Here is a 19,783-nt window from a genome sequence, read left to right as displayed (position 1 = left end):
TAGCTGAAACTGGGTGGATAAGTCCCGTGGATTCCCAGGGCTCTGAGGGATCCAGTCGTCCAGCAGCGCTTGCATTTGGAATGTGGGAGAAAGAACTCTGGACGCAAATTCAGGAGAGGGGGTTCTGGGCCAGCCTTGCAGCTAATCTCAGTCCCGGGGAGTCACAGGTCAGCGGGTTAAAGCAGCTCGGGTCCGGAGGGCTGACGAGGGCACACCACAGCCAGCACCGGCCATTTCAGAAATCTAGAAGGTGCAAGTGGTGATGATGGCGGGATGGGGAGCCCCACGCCCCTCATCCTTCATCCCTTCATCTGCTTTTCTCCCTTCCCCCCTTCCCTCTCCCCCAGGGCTGGGGGCAGGGCATACCAGGGCGAGTCAGCAGCCCTGCTCCTGCCCCCTTGGGGATCCCTAGTCAGTTTCCTCATCTGCAACGTGGGCAGCGTGGTGGCCATGTCCTGGAGTTGTTGGAAGAGTCAGACGACACGTGTGGACCGCCAGTGGGACAGCAGCTGAGTTAGTGCTGGAGATGGCACTGATGAGAGATGGTAAGCACAGTGGCGGTTCATTGCCAGCCAACTCCCTGCCTGGCATTCAGGGCTCCCCCTTCACCCCCCACCCCCCGCTTCCAGCTTGCACCTCACATCGCAACCCGCACCAGTCCTTTCTCCCATCAACATGCCAGGTGCACTCCTACCCTGGGCTTTTGTTCAGGCTCTTCTGCCCACCTGGAAGGCCCTTCCCTTCCTCCCCAAATCCCACCCATCTCTCCAGATCCCTCACCAAGACACACACACACACACACACACATTCTCCAGCCTTCATTTCTCTTGGGCTCCCCAGGGAGTCAGCACTACCTTCTGGCACGTTTCAGCTCCTTGAGATTCTAGGACCTGGGCTCTGGGGCTGTCTCGGCCCAAGTTCAAATCCTGCTCCCCCTCCCTCGGCGCCTTGGCTCCCTCACTTGCGAGGTAGGGGCTACTGCAGCGCCCACTGCGGGCTGTGTCTCTGGCTTGTGTGGTGCCAGGGGCACCGGAGGCGCGGGAGTAAGGAATAGGTCATTATTATGGTTCTCTTTCTTTTGGTTCCCCTTGTGCTTTCCACCTGCAAGCCCGCCCTTCTTTGTCCCATGCTCCCCGTGTGGCAGGAAGCCTTGGGAAAAAGAGCTTGCTCAGGGGGCAGGGCCTTCCGCACGCTGCCTCTTCCTTTAGATGGGGGAGAAAGGTGGGGACTGGGGGGTCTCCCCGCCTTCTCCCTGCTGTCACCCCAGGCAGGAAGCCACTCAGTAGCAGGACAAACCAAGATGGCTGGAAAGTTCCCCATAATCCAGATTTCAAAAGCTATCCCAGTGGAACGACTGGAGGCTTGGGAGGTAAGGATTCTGCTGGGGAGAGACGGTCTGACAGGAAAACGTGACACGCTGGGCAGCTCAGCGGGGGTGATGTGCACAGGAACAGGCGGTCTATGTCCTTAGCTCTGGCTTCCCCGGGCTGCACTTCATTAGTACTCATCGCGAATGCGGTACCCAGGCCCTCCAGTAGTGCCGGGAGGTAAGCCAGGTGCCTGTCCTGAAGAAATCGCTCAGTGCACGATGAGGCCTGCCCAAGGCTGTTTGTGGAAGCAAAACGATAGAAACCATCTAAATGCTCGGTAAGGGACTGGACAAAGAAATGATGGGTCAGCTCACGTGATGGAATATTGCTCAGCCATTAAAAAGGAGGTGGTTGTATACATACTGACCCAAAGCAACATCCACAGTACAGTCAGTGAAAAGTAAGGCACCTTGCAGAACAAAATATACAGAATGTTACCATTGGCCCAGCGCCTCTGCATACACAGTTGGCCCACATATAGACAAAGGTGTACTTCCAGATATAGATAGAAGTGTACATACAGAGGAAGAGATACAGGTGCATACACACATGATGGTAAAAAGGTTCAAAAGAATACCCACTAACTGCCAGTAATATTTGAGGGGAATGCGGCTCAGGAAATGCAGGGGAATTACTTGGGTTTTCATTCGCTACATTTTATTAATGTTTGAGATATTACAATGAGAACATTTTCCTGAAATATGTGCGTCATCCTAAATTTAAAAAAGAAAAAGAGCCTGGCCACGTGTCTGGAAGCTCAAGGCGGGGCTGGGCTGGGCGCTCACGGGAGGCTGGTCGGTGGCGGTCAGGTCCGGGGGGTAGTCTCAGGCTGCGTCTGGAGCCTCTTCCTGAACCAGCTGTGGCCCTTTCTCCCCAAGGCCAGAGGCAGAGAGAGCAGGCTTTGGCGGCCGAAGCAGCAGATGCAGGTTTCCTAGTCTGGAAGTATGTGAAACCTGAGCCATTTACCTTGCAAGATGGGCCTACCTCCACCCCAGGAGGCGGGGAAGGCCCCTGGATCCTGGCAGACGGCCACCTTGGACATGCAGCCACCAAAGTGGGTGGGGGTCCTATGAGCCTCAGGCCTGGAGGCAGGCTGCCTCGTGGAGCCCACAGGTGTCTTCCCAGACTGCTCTTGCACCTGAGCCTGATGAGCACTGGGCCCCTCGCATACCCAGACCAGTGATCAACAAGGTCTTGGGTGGGAGAGGGGAGAAGGCCATTCAAGCGCTTCCTGGGTGCTGGACCCTGAGCTAGGCACTTTTCCTACCCTCTATCTTTGGCCTTTTAATGGTTTAGAATAGTTTTTTGTTGGTTTGAATTCTGGACACACAGAAGTTGAGGAGGTTTTTCAACCTGATAATGACAACAAAAGGTTAAAATAATTCCAACAAGAAAGGATATATAGTGCAAAGCCGATCTTTTCCCCACTTCTTCTCCCCAGCGACCCAGGTCCCCCCCCCAGAGAATCCATGCACACATGAGCTTGTGTGTGTCTATTCATACCCCTCCTCTGATTCTGGTGGAAGCACTCCACACAAAATGTTCTGTACCTTGCTTTTTTCACGAAAAATACGTAACTTAGAGCTGCTTCCAGAGCAGTATCTGTGAGTAGGCTCCTTCCTTTTCATGACTGGACTTCCATGCCACATAGAATTCTTCAATATTCATGTAATCGATCTAGAATTCTTCTCTGACTTTCCTATGTGCATGCTTCTGTTCTGCACCACAGCCCTGGGGGGCAGGTGGTTCCCCATGTTACAGATGAGGAAACTAGGGGGACCAACCATCCCTGTTTGCCTAGGACTGAACCAGTTTTAACATAGACAGTCCCCCACCCTGGGAAGACCCTCCTTCCTAGGCAAACCAAGATGGCTGTTCACCCTAAAGGAAACAGAGGCTCAGAGGGGTGGGGGCATTCTCCAAGACCTTGCGGTGGGTCGGCACAGACTCCTGACAGTGACGATGCTGTAGGAGGCCGGTGACAGCGTTCCCTCTGTGCCGGCACCTCCTATGGTCCCACGGCAGCCTGGGAGGTGGACTGCGGGGTTCATGGGTGGACTTCGGGGCGTCCTGAGCAGAAGCTGCGGCCGCCACCTGGGTTCCATCTCAGCTGCAGGGCTGGCTTGCGTGTGGGACGGCGCTGGTCAACTCCCTCTCAGTTTCCGATCCTGGGCCCAGAACAGACACTCAACAAGTGTTAAGCGAGGAAGAAAATGAATGAATGAATGAATGAATGAATGAATGAATGAAGTACTAGCATTTGTCATCCACATTTTACAGATGGAAAAACTGAGGCACAGAGAAGCTAAGTCACTGGCTCAGGGTCACATAGTTCGTAAGCAGCAGGGTCAGGATTTGAATCCAGACAGGGGGCTCCAGAGCCCATGAAACTTTTCTTTCTTCTGGAATGTTCTTGTCTGCATTACCCTGCACGGCACTGGCTGGGCCCCTGCTTCCAGCTTCCTTTCACGAGAGCCCTGCCTTCCCTGGTCCTTGCTCCTGACTCAGGGGCCCTGCTCTGCACCCCACTACGTCCCCCTGGACAGCATTCTCATCTGAAGTCCAATGTCTGCACTTCAGCCTCCCCCACAGACTTTGCTTCATTTGTTCAATTCATTTGTCCAACTCTCCACTCCTTTGCTCAACAAACATTTACTGAAACTGAAAGGAGCCAGCTCAACCCCTGAGTACTGGAAATTCAGAGATGAATTCAGCCTGGGCCCTGTCCTCAGGGGACAAAGAAAACGAGACAAAGAAGCAGGACTTGTAACCCAGCGAGAAAGCACTCAGATGGAGGTGGCCCGGGCACGGCTGCAGAGGGGATGGCAGTGGGGGCTCCCAGGCTGGGGGCTCCAGGAAAGCTCCTTGGAGAACCTTATGCCAGTGTCTGGAAAGATGAGGAAGAGTTAGCAAGACAGAGAGAAGGGGGAAGAGAAAAAGCTGGGGGCGGGGGTTGGTAAACACCCGGACAAACTGGCCTGGAGGTAGAAGAGAGAATGAGGCATTCAGAAAGTGCAAGTTGTTCCTTACAGCTGGGGCCCAGGCTGTCCTCAGGTGGGGACATGTGGCCCTGAGAAACCCACCTCCTCCCCTGGTTACCCAGCCAGCTCTGCACTGGGCAGGGCTTCCAAGAATCTCATGTCTAGGAACTGATCAGAAAAAAACACCAAAATAATCAGCGATGTGGACATGGAATTATGTATGGATGGAGGCTGTTTACCATGGTGTTCTTTGTTACAGCAAGCAAGCGCAAACAGCCGCAGTGCCCAGCCATGAGAAATCACCACTTTAGCCAAGAATCCACCACTGGCTGGAGTCATCCGAACGGCTTAGAAATCAGGTTAGCAGAGACTATTTAATGGCACTAGAAAAATGCATCTGACATAATGTTAAGTAAAAAAACAGCAAGATGTCGGGGTACCTGGCTGGCTCAGTCGGTGGCACACGTGACTCTTGATCTCAGGGTTGTGAGTTCGAGGCTCATGTTGGGGTGCAGAGCTTACTTAAAAATAAAATCTTTAAAAAACCACACAAAAAAACCAGGGGCGCCTGGGTGGCTCAGTCAGTGAAGGGTCTGCCTTTGGCTCGGGTCACAATCCCAGGGTCCTGGGACTGAGCCCGGAGTCCAGCTCCCTGCTCAGCGGGGAGCCTGCTTCTCCCTCTGCCTCTGGCCCTCACCCTGCTCGTGCTCTCTCCCTCGCTCTCTCTCTCTCAAATAAATAAATAAAATCTTTTTTAAAAAAGCCAGCAAGATGCAAACTACTTTATTATTCTAAGTTGGGAGATATGCATATATAAATACATGAAGATATTGGGAAGAAATGCATCAAATGCTTCATACTGGTTATCTCTGGTGATGGGCTAACCTAGGGCTTGTATTTCCTTTTTTAAATAATTTCCTGTGTTCTCTGATTTTGCAACAGTGGGGCCAGCCTCACTTTTATTTTCAGAGACCGATTCAAGGAGACAAGGTCCGTGGGGCCACAGCTTCCCTTCTGGCCTCTCTCCACCCCTCCACTGAGCCACACAGAAAGACCTGTTGCCTCAACATCCCTGCACCTCCAGCCTCCAGGTTTTTGTCTCTGCTGTTCCTCCGTCTGAGCACCCTTCCCTTTCCCTCTCCATCCCCTGCAACTCCCTTGGCCTCCCAGGCCTGCCCCAGGGCCCTTCCTCTGAGGACCTCCCACCCACAGGGCTCCCGCACTCCCCCCCCCCCACCACACCGGGGCCTGGGCTGCTTGGAGGGAAGGCCACTGCCTCATCTATGCCCCCCCCAAATGCCTTATACGCGGCCGAGAATTTATTTTTATTTATTCTTCACCAAAACATTTTTTGAAAGTGTCTGCACCTACAGAAAATCGTGCAATGAACACCCATATACCCTTCCCGTAGATTCTCCACTACTTGCTGTGTAATTCTCTCCCTGGCTTGCTGACCCAGTGCAGACATCTTGGCCAGGGCTGGGGGTCTGGAAGGTGCTCAGTGCTCGCCAGAATGAAGGAAAGAAGGAATGAGGACACAGTATTGCGCTCTCTCTATCGTCTGCCTCAGGGAAAACCCTTGCACAGCAAAGCAGGGCTCTTTCTAAAATGCAGACATAGTTACCCACCTGCTTGGAGGCCTGCCGCCCACAGTCAATGCAGCCCCCTCACCGACACCCAAGACCCTGGCATCCCTTCCCTCCCCATTGCCCACTGACCCCCCAGGGCAGTGTTGTCCCCAAACCTGCAGCCCCCCCATGCTGTGGCACTCTGGAGCCTTTCCCTTCTCCATCCCTCACAAGTGTCCCAGCCTCAGAGAAGCGAGTGGATGCCTCTGCTGACCTTTCCCTGGAGCCCTGATACTGAGGGCAATCTCGGTGAGGGGGGCCACTTGTCCTGGTTTGCACAAGCCTCCCTGTTCAGCACGGAAAGTCCCGAGTCTCGAGAACACCTCCGTCCCGCGCCGACCCCATGACGGTCACCCTTGCTTCTGCGGACTCTTCCAGAGTGGGTGAGTGTGTTCTCCCCCCACTGCTGGGAGACCCCCGCCTGAGAGCTGCTCGGGCCTCAGAACAGGCCCAAGGAAATGCTTGCTGATGCCTGGGGGAGCAGATGAGAAGAAGGAAGGAAGGAACGAACGAACGAATAACTTCACCTCCTTTAAATCTTTCCTCGGATGTCACCCTCTCCGTGGGCCTTCCCTGGCTGCCCGGTCTCGAAGGACAACCTCTCTGGCACCCTCCCGGGTGTTTTTGTGGCATTTATCACAAACCAGCATTCTCCACATGTCACTCGTCCTTTCCTTTGGGGTCTGTCTCCCCCACAAGCATGTCAGCTCTACCAGGACAGCGGTTTTGCCAGTTGTGTTAGCTGCTCTGTCCCCACAGCCTCGAACAGCAGGTGCTCAGCAGGTATTAGTTGAGTAAATGAACGAATGATGGCTGAATGAGTGGACCCTGCATTTTCCCGCCAAAGATGGAGCCTCTTGGCCTTCTTTTTTTGCATCTCTTCTTTTGTTTAGTTTGTTCAACAGACATCAGCACCCACCATGTCCGCGCTGGGGGGACGGGGAGGCATGCAAAGCGGAGTGCCCAGTCTAACGGGCTGCTGGTGGGGGGGGCAGAGATCAGGCTGGGTGTGAGGCCACGGGCCTGGCATTTGGAGATGGGGTCCCTGGGGCAGGACCGTGTGCACTGCAACAGTCCTAATAGGCCAGGAACATGGTAACCGTGCCCAAAGTATCGTGAACACTTGCTATGTCTCACCCACCGTTCTGAGCACTTTAGGTGTATTTTCTCAGTGAATTCTCAAATCACTGAGGTGTGGTTGTTGTCCCCCTTTTGCAGATGAGGAAACTGAGGCTAAGGAGGCTGAGTTACCTTGTCAGGGGGCCACAGCAGCAAGTGCGGAGTCAGAATCAGACTCTGGAGCCAGCTGCTAGCCCTGGTGCTATAGGGAAGGAAGGAGGCTCAGTGAGGTGGAGTCTCTGACTGAGGTCAGGTTGCTGCTCAGAGGCAGGGCTGGGCTCCACAGCATGTCCACAGAACTCCAAAGGCCATCTGGTCCCAGTTGGTGGCTGTCTTGGAGTTGGTGGTAAAGGGGACCAAAGGGAGGAAGGGACAAGCAAGGGAGGAGTACGGAGACCAGGCCAGGCCGGTTGGCATGGGAGACGGGGGGCGGGCAACCCGGCCTGGCTGGGGAGATGGGGGCAGGCTTCTTGGCGGCAGTGTCCCCTTCCTCTTCCCTCCTAATGAATGGGTAGGGAAACTGTTGGCAACCTTCCCATGGACTGGCCACCCATCCTCTGGGTCTGGAGAGGAACGTGCAAAACCCAGTGTGGGCAACAGCCCCCGTCCTGGGCTCCCTGCAGCTGTCCACCTGACTCACCCCAGTGATACCAAAGCTCACCCCAGGTCAGAAGCTATGCTGAGTGACTCCAGGTAATGAATTTATTCAATGCTTACACCCACCTATTACAAGGTAATCAAGTTCAGACAGTGGGGTAACTGCCCGCGTCACCACTCACTCTCGATTTCGGTTCAGGTCATGATCTCAGGATCATGGGATCGAGCCCAGTGTCTGCTTGCCCCTCTCCCTCTGCTCCTCCACCCCCCCCAAATAAATAAATAAATAAAATCTTAAAAAGAAAGAAAAGAACTCTAGGAGCAGCAACTTCCCCCTTGGGCTGCCCCCCTCCAGGTCTGGGAGATAATAACCCAATCCCTTATTTGGACAGGAGTCAAGCCTTTTCAAAAATGTCCCCTCCTTGGAAGGCAGAAACGTGGCAAGGACACTGACTTTCAACCAGGTAAACCTGGGAATGAAACCTAGCTCCACCCTCAGCTGTTTGCAAAGGGCAGGTGACGGCCTCAGTGTCTGCATCAGTCACAGGGGGCCGATAATATCACTGTGGGGAGACAGGAACCTATGCCAGGCACACAGTAGGTGCTTGGAAGGGTAGTTTCTTTCCACTGAGGGTCAGAACAATCTCCAGGGTCTGTCCCCGACCTCCCTCCCTACTTTTTAAACCGTGGATGTTTTCAACCACGATGTGTCGGAAACCTACAGAACAGCACAGAAGTGACCTGAGCCTGGTGGGCGTGCTCGAGGGGGGCACAAATGTCATCCTCCACCTTCAGAGCCTTTCCCTTGGGCCGGGGTCTCTACTGCAAGCCTTAAGGGTGCCATCTCTCTCCTTTCGTCCTCACCGCTTCCTCTGGCCGTGGGTCCTTGGGTTACCCCGCCTTACAGATGGAGAGCCCAAGGGTCTGAGAGCCGAGGTGGCTTACCCACGGCCCACAGCCAGTGAGCGGTGGAAGCAGGATGTGGCTTTATGTCCAGGTAGGTCTGCGGACACGGAGAGATGTCAACCGTGTGTTATTAAATGAGAAAGCAGCACAGAGGGCAACGGAGTGTAGTTTGGGAGAGTGTCACTAAAATGGAACAGGGGTTGTTTCTAGGTGATAGGTTGATGAACCTTCAAATTGTCTTTCTTTTCCTTATCTGTATCGCCTAACTTTTTATAGCAGCTTTATGGAGACAGAGTTCACAAAGCATACAATTCACTCATTTAGTGTCTGATTCGATGGTTTCTAGCATATTTATGGAGTTGTGCAACCATCACCACTCTTGCTAATATTGTCATCATTCCCTCCACAAAACCCCACTCCTTAGCGCTCACTCCCCATTTCCCTAAACCCCTGCTCCTAGCCCTAAGCAACCACTTCTGTCTCTACAGAGGTGTCTATTCTGGACATTTTATATAAGTGGATTCCTACAACATGTGGTCCTCTTTTGTGTCTGGCTTCTCCTACTTAGCCTGGCTTCAAGGTGCATCGTGTGATAGCAAGTGTCAGGACTTCATTCCTTTTCGTGGCTAAGAAACATGCTATATTATATTTCTCGATTCATCAGTTGAAAGACATTCAGTTTATTTCTAATTTTTGGCTGCTATGAATAATGCTCCTATTAACATTTGTGTAATATTTGTGTGTGGACATGTGTTTTCTTTTTTTTTTAATTTTATTTATTTATTTGAGAGAGCGAGAATGTGAGCACAAGTGGTGGGGAGGAGCAGAGGGAGAGGGAGAAGCAGGCTCCCCACTGAACAGGGAGCCCGACGTGGGGCTGGATCTTATGACCCTTAGATCATGACCCGAGCCGAAGGGAGCTGCCCCACCAACTGAGCCACCCAGGTGCTCCTGTGTTTAAACTTTTTTTAATTTTTTTTAAAGATTTTATTTATTTATTTGACAGAGAGAGAGACAGCGAGAGCAGGAACACAAGCAGGGGGAGTGGGAGAGGGAGAAACAGGCTCCCTGCTAGCGGGACTCGATCCCAGGACCCTGGGATCATGACCTGAGCCGAAGGCAGACGCTTAACGACTGAGCCACCCAGGCGCCCTAAACTTTTTTTTAAAAAAGATTTTATTTATTTATTCATGAAAGACAGAGAGAGAGAGAGAGAGAGGCAGAGGGAGAAGCAGGCTCCCAAGGAGCAGGGAGCCCGATGCAGGACTCGATCCCAGGACCCTGGGATCATGACCTGAACCGAAGGCAGACGCTTAACCATTTGAGCCACCCAGGCACCCTGCGTTTAAACTTTTGAGGCTACCAGTCTGTTTGCTAAAACAATTGTACCGTTTTACATGCCACCACAGGGCACGAGGGCCACAATTTCTCTACATCATCGCCAACTTTGTTATTATCTGTCTTTTTGATGAAAGCCATCCTAGTGGGTATGAAGTTAACAGCTCATGTGATTTTGATTTGCATTTCCCTGATGACTAATAACGTTTAATATCTTTCATGTGCCATTGGCTCTTTGCGTATCTTCTTTGGAGAAATGTCTACTCAGATCCTTTGCCCATTTAAAAAATTGCGTCATTTGTGACTTTATTATTTAATTATTGAAGTAGGATTTGAACCCAAGTCCTGCTCTACTGTCAAGCAATAGATCCTACACACACAGTCATGCACCCCTGCCTCCCTGTCAAGGTGATCTGGAAGCACCCCCCTCCCTGGAGTCCTGCCTACCCTCTGGGCAAGCGAGGGCCAGCACAGCTGCTGCAGAAGCCAGCCCAGCAGGGGCCAGGCCTGCAACAGGTGTCCAGAGTGTCTGTGGATGGACACAGAGGGTCGGACACACAAGTCCATCTTCAGGAATCGGTGAACCAAAGGGGAAGAAAATACACCCAGAACAAAAAGTCCACACCGCAGAAGGAGGAAATGGCCGAGCCCTGCTCCAGGAGTTGGAGATAAAGCCCCGTGGCCAAGAAGCCTCCCTGGCAACTCCTTCTTGGTGGCTGTGACCTATCAGCCTGTTTTTATGTGACTGACTGTTGGCCTGTGTGAGGCTGGGAAGGGGAGGCCCAGCGAGATTAGCGGGGAACTGGAGAGCATATCTGTCCGGAGGGGGGCCGGCATCGGATCTGTAGGGGCCATGGCTAGTCAGAGCAGAACAGGGCCCCGGTGGGGTGGGGCCCTGCCGCCGTACCACTGCCCCGGCCCCAGAAACCCACTGCTTCGCCAGGGAGAGCACCTGAATCCCCAACGCCCAGCTCTGGAATCCAGCTGCCTGGGTTTGAATCCCAGCCTTACCATCTCCTTGCTGGGTGACAGGGGGCAAGTCCTATCCCTCTCTGAGTCTCGGTTCCCCTCCGAGCGTCTCCTGTAAGAATGAAGATAACCAGGGTGCAGATGAAACTAGACCATAACACAGCCTCTCGGTGGGGCAAGGCTGCTGCGGGGGAGGCAGGGGATGGCAGGGCTCTTCCGCTGGGCGCCCCCAGGCCCTGGACTCAGAACTGGGAGACTGTCATCCCGTGACACGGGAGCCAGAGACTCTGCCATGAACACTGCAGCGCAGCCACCTGCAGGAAGCTTCACCCTCAGACAGACCTCCGGCCTCACCGACCCAGACTCAAGGTGAAGGCAGGCAGGGCAGGGTCGTGTGTGTCGCCCCTCACTCCCTCAGCCCGAGTTCAAATCCCACTCACAAGCTGCGAACTGTGGGGAAGGGCCTGCCTCTCTGTGCCTCTGTTTACCTGCTGGAGAATGAAGATGATGGCGTTTACTCTACAGAATGGCTGGGAAGATTAAATGGGTCAATGCAGTAAAATATGCATTAAAGTCTCAGCTTCATTCTTTCTTAATTAATTTAAGTAATCTCTACACCCCATGTGGGGCTTGAACTCATGACCCCGAGATCAAGAGCCAGATGCTCCTACTGACTGAGCCAGCCAGGTGACCCAAAGTCTCAGCTTTAAAATAAAGGTTAGGGGCGCCTGGGTGGTTCAGTTGGTTAAGCACCTGCCTTCGGCTCAGATCATGATCCCGGGGTCCTGGGATCGAACCCCACGTCGGGCTCCCTGTTCAGCAGGGAGTCTGCTTCTCCCTCTGCCTCTGTCCTCCTCTCTTTCTCTCAAATAAATAAATAAAATCTTTTAAAAAATAAAATAAAAAATAAAAAAATAACATAAAGGTTAGAGGGGCGCCTGCCGGTTAAGTGTCTGACTCTTGACCTCAGCTCAGGTCTTGGTCTCAGGGTCGTGAGTTCGAGCCCCACGCTGGGCTCCGTGCTGGTGTGGAGTCTACTGGATAGATAGGTGGGTAGGTAGATAGATGCAGATAAAGGTTACACAGATACAGAGATAGATAAATAGACAGGATAAAGGTTAGAGCATCCTCCACATCCTTCCAACTTATCTGGCCCCCATATCGCCCTCATGTCATCCACGGTCCCTGAGGTTCCTCCAGCTTTCTTATGTGGAGGGGGGTGAGGCTTTCACCAATTTTGGCATTTCCCAAAGTGAGTTCCACAGCCCTCTAAGCTCCCGAGATGCTTTTCGAAAAGATAATTGAAAGGCACCTCCCTGTCAAACAGGCCTGGCTGCTGGGTAGCTAGAGCCATTGCCCTTCAGCCTCGCACACGGATGGACCCGAGAAGCCCTGCAGTGAGGAAACCCAGCGGATGTTCATGTTGGTGTTTTCCCACACTTATTTGACCACGAATGCCCTTTTCTGCCCAATATCAATTTAGCATCTTCCTGGAAAAACACTGATGTCAAGGTCATTTCTAGCTCACAGTTTCCACCTCACAGATAAGACAGAAGGTTTTCTAAAGATCACCATCCCTGCGCTTGGGAAGCCCCTTCCAGGTTTTCAAGCATGGTGGCGCTGGCCCGCAGGGGAGTGCCGCCCAGCCATGTGTCTCAGTCCTGCTCCCTGGTCCGGGAGGGTCGGAGCGTGAAGGCCCCTCGGGGACGCCCAACAAGGATGGACCCAGCTCCCTTCCACCTGCCACAGCAGCCTCAGCTCTTACAGACCACACGCAACGCCCAGACATTGTCAGGACAGAAGGCGGCATCTTCCAGGAGCCTTCTAGAAAAAGGAGTTGCCAAAAAGAAGCCTCTGGGGGTTGGGCAAGCCCTGCCTCAGGCAGGGAGAGGTGTCTCAGGCTCCAGAGTCTCCTGGCACCTTTGCAGGACGCCCTGATGACCACCAGGCCCCACTAGCAGGGACAGCACCACTTGCAAATCATCTCTCCCATCTCTCTGTAAATGTTCCAGCAAGTCTAACATTTGGCAACCAAAGTACATATCCCAGACGGCCGTGTGAACACAGGACAAGCGCCAAAGTTTGTCTCCCTATAGGGTTTGGAAAATGAGATTGCTCAGCGAGTGTGTGGAGGACAGTGACGTTTATTGAGCACCTACTACAGATTGTGCCTTGTGTCAGAAGCTCTATCTTTACCATGAGATCTCAGGTCTGATAACAGCCCCATTTTACAGATGGGGAAACTGAGGCTCGCAGTGGTGAGGTAACACACCCAGGGACACAGCAGAGCTGGGAGTCACCCCCAGCCTGGTTTTGCCTCCACGGTGCCACTCTGCTGGGATGTATCCCTGGCTGGCATCGCTCCAAGATCCTGGTCCATGCCTCCATCCCAGAGTCCCCTTCTCATTACTAACCCAGGTTCTCAGGGCCTGGGGTGTGAGGAAGGAAACCGGAGGGGAAACTGATGTAGTCTGGCCCCTAAGGGTCTGGCCCACATAGTGGAATCTGGTTATTTTAGCCCCTACCAATCTGATCATCCCTGGGGGGCAGGCAGGTCGATAAATCAGTTTTCTGAGCCTGCCAAGCTGAAGGCCAGCCACCAGCCTGAGGTGACCCTGTCAGTGTGAAGAACCCCAGGAACCCAGCCTCAGCTAGCACCTGAGCTAAGCCCGGCCCTTTTTTAAAAAAAGATTTTATTTATTTATTTGACAGAGAGAGAGAGTGAGAGAAGGAACACAAGCAGGGGGAGCGGGAGAGGGAGAAGCAGGCTTCCCGCTGAGCAGGGAGCCCGATGCGGGGCTCGATCTCAGGACCCTGGGATCATGACCCGAGCCGAAGGCAGATGCTAAACAACTGAGCCACCCAGGCGCCCCTGAGCTAAGCCCCTTACTTTTGTGTCACTGTTGCCCACTCCTGGCTATAGCCTCCTCCCCTGCATCCTGCCCCAGCCCCCCATTCACCTTGCAGGATGCTGGCACTCAGCCTGTTGGCGGGGGCAGGGGGAGACATCACACAAACCTTTTGGAAACCCCTTTCCCCTGCCCTCTCCTGACTCCCCAGAATTCCTGGGCAGCAGCGTGGCTGTGTGCTGGGAGACAGGGGAGAGTCACTCTCTCATGGGCAGGCCCCTGGCTCTGTCTGCACAGCTGCAGGGAAGGAAGGCCCCACCTGAGCTCCCAGCACCCTGAAACAGCCACCCAGCTGCGCCCTTCCTCTTGCCCATCATGGGAAGGGCCACTGGAGAGGGGGCGGAGCAGTGTCCAGAGCTCTCCCACTGCTCGCACTGCTCCTCAAGCCATCTGAGAGGCAGGCCTCCCGCTCTCTGTCCTCCGTGGGGCCAGATTGCAGGGAAGAGTGACTTGCCCAAGGCCACAAGGCCAGGCAGCAAAGGGCATCACTCCTGGGTCTGGCAGACTCCAGAGCTGGGGTCGTTTCTCCCAGTACAGTGCAGGATCGGGGGTGTGGGTTCTGGAGTGAGACCGCTGGACTCAGGTCCTGGCTCCTCAACCTGCTCACTGGGTCACCTGGGGGCTGGTTACATACCCTCCCTGTGCCTCGGTACCCTCATCTATACAGTGCTGTCAGGGAACCCCTCCGTCTGAGCAGCCTTGGTGAGTGACAACCTGCCAGTGCTTCAGTTCACTCTGACTTAAAACGGAGAGCTTGATACACATCCAGCAAGGGCTGGTATGAAGATTCAAAAAAGACAACCATGTATCTAGAGCTTTCTGCCAGGTGGTGCCATGGGCCTGCTGATTGTTTGCTGGTGTTATGGTCAAAGTGCTATCATCCAGACCAGCTCTGGAAGGATACACAAGAAACGGTCTCAGAGGGCACCTCTGGGGAGGAAAAGTGGGTGGTGGCGGACCCTAACTTGCTCCTCTATGTTGTTTTATACTTTCAGAATTTTGTATCACATACATGTGATATTACTATTACCGAAGTGGGTTACGTAACTGTCATACAAAGGTGCTCCCTTGTCATGACACACGGTCTCATGCTGGCCAGAGACCCCATCCGCCAGTCCTGGCTTCCCCACCCCTCCAGAGCCACACCCACGCCTTGTCCAGGCCCTGTCTTCTAGCCCACTCCATGTCTCCCAGCAAGACCCCAGCGCGACCTTAAGAGCCAGCAGGTGTCTCCTTCTGAGCACAGGCATGTGACACGGGGCCAGCCGAGGCTCCATCCCTTCACCTGTCCACTGGCTCACCTGTAAGTGAGGTGACCACGCTGCCCCACAGGGTAGCTGTAAGGACTAACATGACGTACTAGAGGAACGCCTGGCTGGCTCGGTCAGTGGAGCATGTGACTCTTGATCTCAGGGTCATGAGTTTGAGCCCCATGTTGGGCATAGAGCTTACCTAAAAAAAAAGGAGGTATGGATGCCTGGGTGGCTCAGTCAGTTAAGCATATGCCTTCGGCTCAGGTCATGGTCCCAGGGTTCTGAGATTAAGTCCCACATCAGGCTCCCTGCTTAGTGGGGAGTCTGCTTCTGCCGCTGCCCTTACTCTCTGCTCGTGCTCTCTCTCTCAAATAAATAAAAAAAAGTCTTTTTTTAAAAAATGAGGTATTAGAGTGCTAGGTACAAATCCCTCCTTCCTGTCCTCTGAAAGGGCAAAATAATGTTGAAGGGAAGCTTCCTCCTCTGAGCTCATCTCCCCCACGAGCCTCTCCCACCCTGCAGGTGGACTGCAAACCTCCCAAGGCAACAGGCCTCTGGGCCTTTGCACTTGCCGGTCCCTTCCCTCATCTCCCTGACGTTGGCTTCTTCCCATCACTCAGTTTCTCCCAAGTGTCACCTCCTCACAGAGGCCCTCCTAGACCACCCCGTCTAAAGTGGCCCCCCTGTTTGTTTTCTGCACGGTACTTACCATTACCTGAAATTGAGTGGTTTTTTTTTTTAAGGTTTTATTTATTTATTTGACAGAGAGAGAGAGAAAACACAAGAAAGCCTAAGCAGGGGGAGCGAGAGAGGGAGAGGGAGAGGGAGAAGCAGGCTCCCCAGCTGAGCAAGGAGACTCGATCCCAGGACCCCAGGATTATGACCTCAGCTGAAGGCAGATGCTTCACTGACTGAGCCACTGAGGCGCCCCTGAAATTGTGTTTTTTAAATAAACTTTTTTTGGGGGAATTTTAGATTCACAGAAAAATTGCAAAGACAGTGCAGAGGGTTCCCGTATACACTTCAACCAGTCTTCCTCATGTCACATCCTAACCTGACCATGGTACGTCTGTCAAAGCTAAGAAATTAACCCTGGCACATCACCATTGACTAAACTGCAGACTTTGTTCAGATGAAATTGTACTTTTCCTTTATTTATTTACTTGTTTTCAACTGCCTCCCCCACTGGAAGGAAAACTCTGAGAAGCAGGGAGTTTGCCATACTTACTCACCAAGTCCCTCCTACCTGGCAATAAATATTGATCGGTAAAAGGAGGGGAAATATTGGCAAAAGCAGCCAATGATTACTAAGGACTCCCTCCATCATGCACTGTTCTGAGTGCGCTAAACATTGTAAATCATTTAATCCTCAGGACAGCCCAAGAGGTAGCTACTAATTATGGGGAAACTGAGGCATGGCACAGTTTGGTGGCTGGCCGAGGCCACACAGATGGTTAGGACCAGAGTGGACAGACTCCAGGGCTTCCCTCGGTACCAGAATAAAAGCTAGTCCTTCCGTGTCCTTAGTCCACACCAGAGCCGGGGGGTCAGCACCCTTCTGTGGGCAGGACCCTAAGGCCCCAGGGCAGCTGATTTGCCTGAAGCCACGGGATGGACTGGGGTGCAGGGCTGGGATGGAACCCGAGCCTCCTGCCTCCAGCTGGCTGCCCTGAGGCGGTGACTTCCCTGGGCTCTGCCCGGAAGGGTGTGAGGCACCGCTCCCAGGGCCACCACCAGCCCCACCCTGCTGCCGGGAAGCAGAGGGCAGCCGGTTCGGCTGCAGTCTGTGGGCTCTCTGCTGTGCCCCCCGACTTCCCAGAGGGGCGCTGAGATGCCCCACCACCTCCCTTTGCCCATAGCCTTAGCCTGGGCCTCCAGGATCTGACCCCTGGGGAGGCGGGGTGGAGGAGGGGTCCTCTCCATCCTGGAGGAGGCTGCCTTCTGGGGTGGGGTGGGGGGCTAGCTGGGCTCTGGGACAGGGAGGGAAAGGAAGAAATGGTCATCCCTGTCTGGATGAGGGCGGGGGGAACGGAGCAACAGGGAGGATTATTAGGCTTTTCCCAACACCCTGGGACCAGCTGGAGAGGTGTCGGGCACCTCCCAAAGGGAAAAGCCGTTCTGGAGCCGGTGGGCAGGACCGAGGCCGGCCGCCCCCATGCAGCCTGGGTTCCGCCCAGCGCCAGCCTGGCGCAGACTCCAAGCCCTAATAATGTTTGCTGGATCCTTTGAATACAAGCGGCAGTGCCCAGAATCTCCTTGAGGTTTCAGCCAGGCGTGCCCGCCCCATCCCCCCTTCTGGGGAGCAGAATAAGTGGTGGGGGCCGTGTGACAGGGGACACCATGAGGTGGTGGCAGCCTCCGTGAGAGAGGCAGCCTGCTCCACCCAGAGCTGGGGGTAGGGGCGCCTTGTGCGCGGCTAATTAAACAGCGACTGTGCTGAATCGGGGCGAGGTTGCTGCTCGCTAATTAAAGGTGCGGGCGGCTTGCCTGGCAAGGAGGGAAGTCAGAACAGCTCTGGAACCATGTCAAGAGGCCAGGCCGGCAAGGACAGAACTGGCTCTGGGCATCTCTTCCATCCTCGGGCCCTCCCAGCCGGGCCCCACGGCCCCCTCCCCACTTCCCTATCTCTTCTACCCACCTTGCTGGAGCCTGGGGCCACGGACTTCCCCCTCCTCACCAACCCAAACTGCTTTCCTGATAAGGGCCTGCGCGTTGGGGAGGAGGAGCCTGCTGGTGCCCAAGGTCTGGGCTGGTGGGTGGGCATCATTTCGAACCTCTGAGGTATACTTCCTTTCACCCTACTCCCAAGAACCCCGAGTTGAGCGAATGAGCTCCATCAAGACGGGAGGTTGGCTGGTGTGAACGAGGCCCCAAGATGACTTCCGGAATTACAGATTCTGAGATTCACAGGGGCTTTGAGCCTCACCCAGTTTCCCCGATGTAACAACACCTGATGTTAGCTGGGGTCCGGCTCTGCCCCACGTGCCCCGGTGTGTGTGTGAGAGAGAGAGACGGGGATGGAGAGACGGTGTTCCTTTCTGATCTCAGCACACAAATCTAGGAAAAAGAAGACAGGAAGCAAGGATGTCTGGTTCTCGGAGGTTCCTATATAGTGACAAGGAGGTCGCCGGCTGCCTGTCCCTGCCCGGCATCTGCTCAGGGCAGGGCGTGGCTCCGTGGCTAAGAGCTCCCAGTCCCAGCCCCACCGCTTGCCAACTGTGTGTGGCCTGGGGCAAGGTAGCTATCGCTCTGCGCTTTGGGTTCCTCATCTGCAAAGCTGAGGATGGTCGCTGAGGGGACCAAGAGAGATAATCCAGGTGAGGCACTTAGCGCAATGTCTGGTCCACAGAACAGGCCCCGAAAATATCAGCTGTTATTATGTGAGAACTTGGGGGACTCAGGTAGGTGTGGCCCAGTGCCCACCTCTCTTCCAGTTGACTTCCTTACTGACAGCACAGGCGCAGCCCTCTCGGGATAATTCTATCAGACACAGGGAGAGCATGTCACCCTTCCCGCCAGGGCTCTCATATCCTCTCTGACCCACATAGCTTTATGAGGGAAGTAGAAGAGTCAAGAAGCAAACAAAATGGATGCTCAGAAAGCTAAGTGACCTGCCCGAAGTCATAAAGCTCAGAAAGGGGCAGAGATGGCCCTGGTCCCTTGAGTGGGAGAAGATGGGCTCACGGTTCCCATGGTAACATCTGTCGAGCTTCTACGGGATGCCAAGTCCTGAACCAGCCAGAGGGACCTAGGGGGACTGGACACTCACTCTGCCTTCAAGAGGACCCAGTCTGGAAGGGAGGAAAACACACCAATAATAGGAATGCAAGGCAAAGGTGGCAGGCATCCAAGCTGGTGCTCCAGCGCCCTCCATGCAAGGGGCTGAGAGTTGCTGCTTTGACTTGGAGCTTAATTTGAAAGCTAAGGTTGTACTTCTATTGGGAGGGTAAAATCAGCATTGGGGGAGCCTGGAAAGGCTGATAGGGCCCCTCTGGTGCTCCCAGGAGAAGCCTTCACAAAGGGGGTCAGACACTCTGCTCCGGGAAGTGCCTATGGTGCCTGCTTCTGAGGTTTGGGGTCTGTCACTTGAGGTATCTGACAGTCCCAGATGGTGTGACTTCAGACACTACACTGTCCAGGACCCACAGCAAGAATCCATCCATGTCCTAAAGGGGCTGTAATGGGTCCCATCCAGGTGGCCAGTCACTTACCAGTCACTGCCATGCGATGCAGTAGGGGAAGGATGCAGTGCCCATAAGGGGCCCAGAGACAGTAGAAACCTTTCCAGGCTGAGAAAGCCAAGGCCTCTGGCCCTGATGCTGGACACCTGGACCTTAGGCAGCCAACCCAAAGCAGGCAAGAATGAGTGCAAGGTCACTGGCCTTGGGGTTGATGTCTCCATCTTCCCTCCTCAGAGATCAGGACTCAGCCAGAAGAACGCGGCAAAGGGCCCAGGCAGGTCTAGCCACAAGGAAGCCTGTGCAAGCAAAGCTAGCAGCTCCTTAAAAACACACCATGCCGGGCACCTGGGTGGCTCAGTCATTAAGCGTCTGCCTTCGGCTCCGGTCATGATCCCAGGGTCCTGGAATCGAGTCCCACGTAGGGCTCCCGGCTCAGCGGGAAGCCTGCTTCTCCCTCTCCCACTCCCCCTGCTTGTGTTCCTGCTCTCACTGTCTCTCTCTGTCAAATAAATAAAATCTTTTAAACAACAAC

The 19,783-nt window shown here is 54.1% G+C and overlaps 2 protein-coding genes across 10 annotated transcripts in view; both read right to left on the bottom strand.

The window, feature by feature from the left end:
• Positions 1-2,005: 2,005 nt before the first annotated feature.
• Positions 2,006-19,783, bottom strand: part of COMMD7 (COMM domain containing 7) — a 72,637-nt gene continuing 54,859 nt past the window's right edge. For 2 of the 9 annotated variants that reach the window (XM_073880562.1, XM_073880561.1), the window contains exons 10-12: positions 10,951-11,020; positions 7,231-7,300; positions 2,006-3,538 (exon numbers count right to left, since the gene is read on the bottom strand). In XM_073880562.1, the coding sequence (XP_073736663.1) occupies positions 3,515-3,538; positions 7,231-7,300; positions 10,951-11,020 (164 nt within the window). In that variant the 3' untranslated portion in view covers positions 2,006-3,514. Of the gene's footprint in view, positions 7,301-9,793; positions 11,021-19,783 lie in introns of those variants that run through there. The other 7 variants (XM_073880566.1, XM_073880567.1, XR_012374724.1 and 4 more) reach the window with 6 other exon arrangements.
• Positions 13,783-19,294, bottom strand: LOC112827638 (uncharacterized protein C20orf203). Its single transcript, XM_025876274.2, is given in 6 exon segments — positions 13,783-17,714; positions 17,716-17,760; positions 17,762-17,814; positions 18,277-18,360; positions 18,494-18,550; positions 19,282-19,294. Coding segments are annotated over 6 exon segments (480 nt in total). The 3' UTR covers positions 13,783-17,486.

This window comes from Callorhinus ursinus, unplaced genomic scaffold (assembly GCF_003265705.2).
Source record: "Callorhinus ursinus isolate GAN/ISIS: 27379988/994484 unplaced genomic scaffold, GSC_fseal_2.0 scaffold38, whole genome shotgun sequence".
NCBI lineage: Eukaryota > Metazoa > Chordata > Mammalia > Carnivora > Otariidae > Callorhinus > Callorhinus ursinus.
The sequence above is the reverse complement of the archived record's forward strand: the minus strand, read 5'-3'. Positions and strand labels throughout refer to the sequence as shown.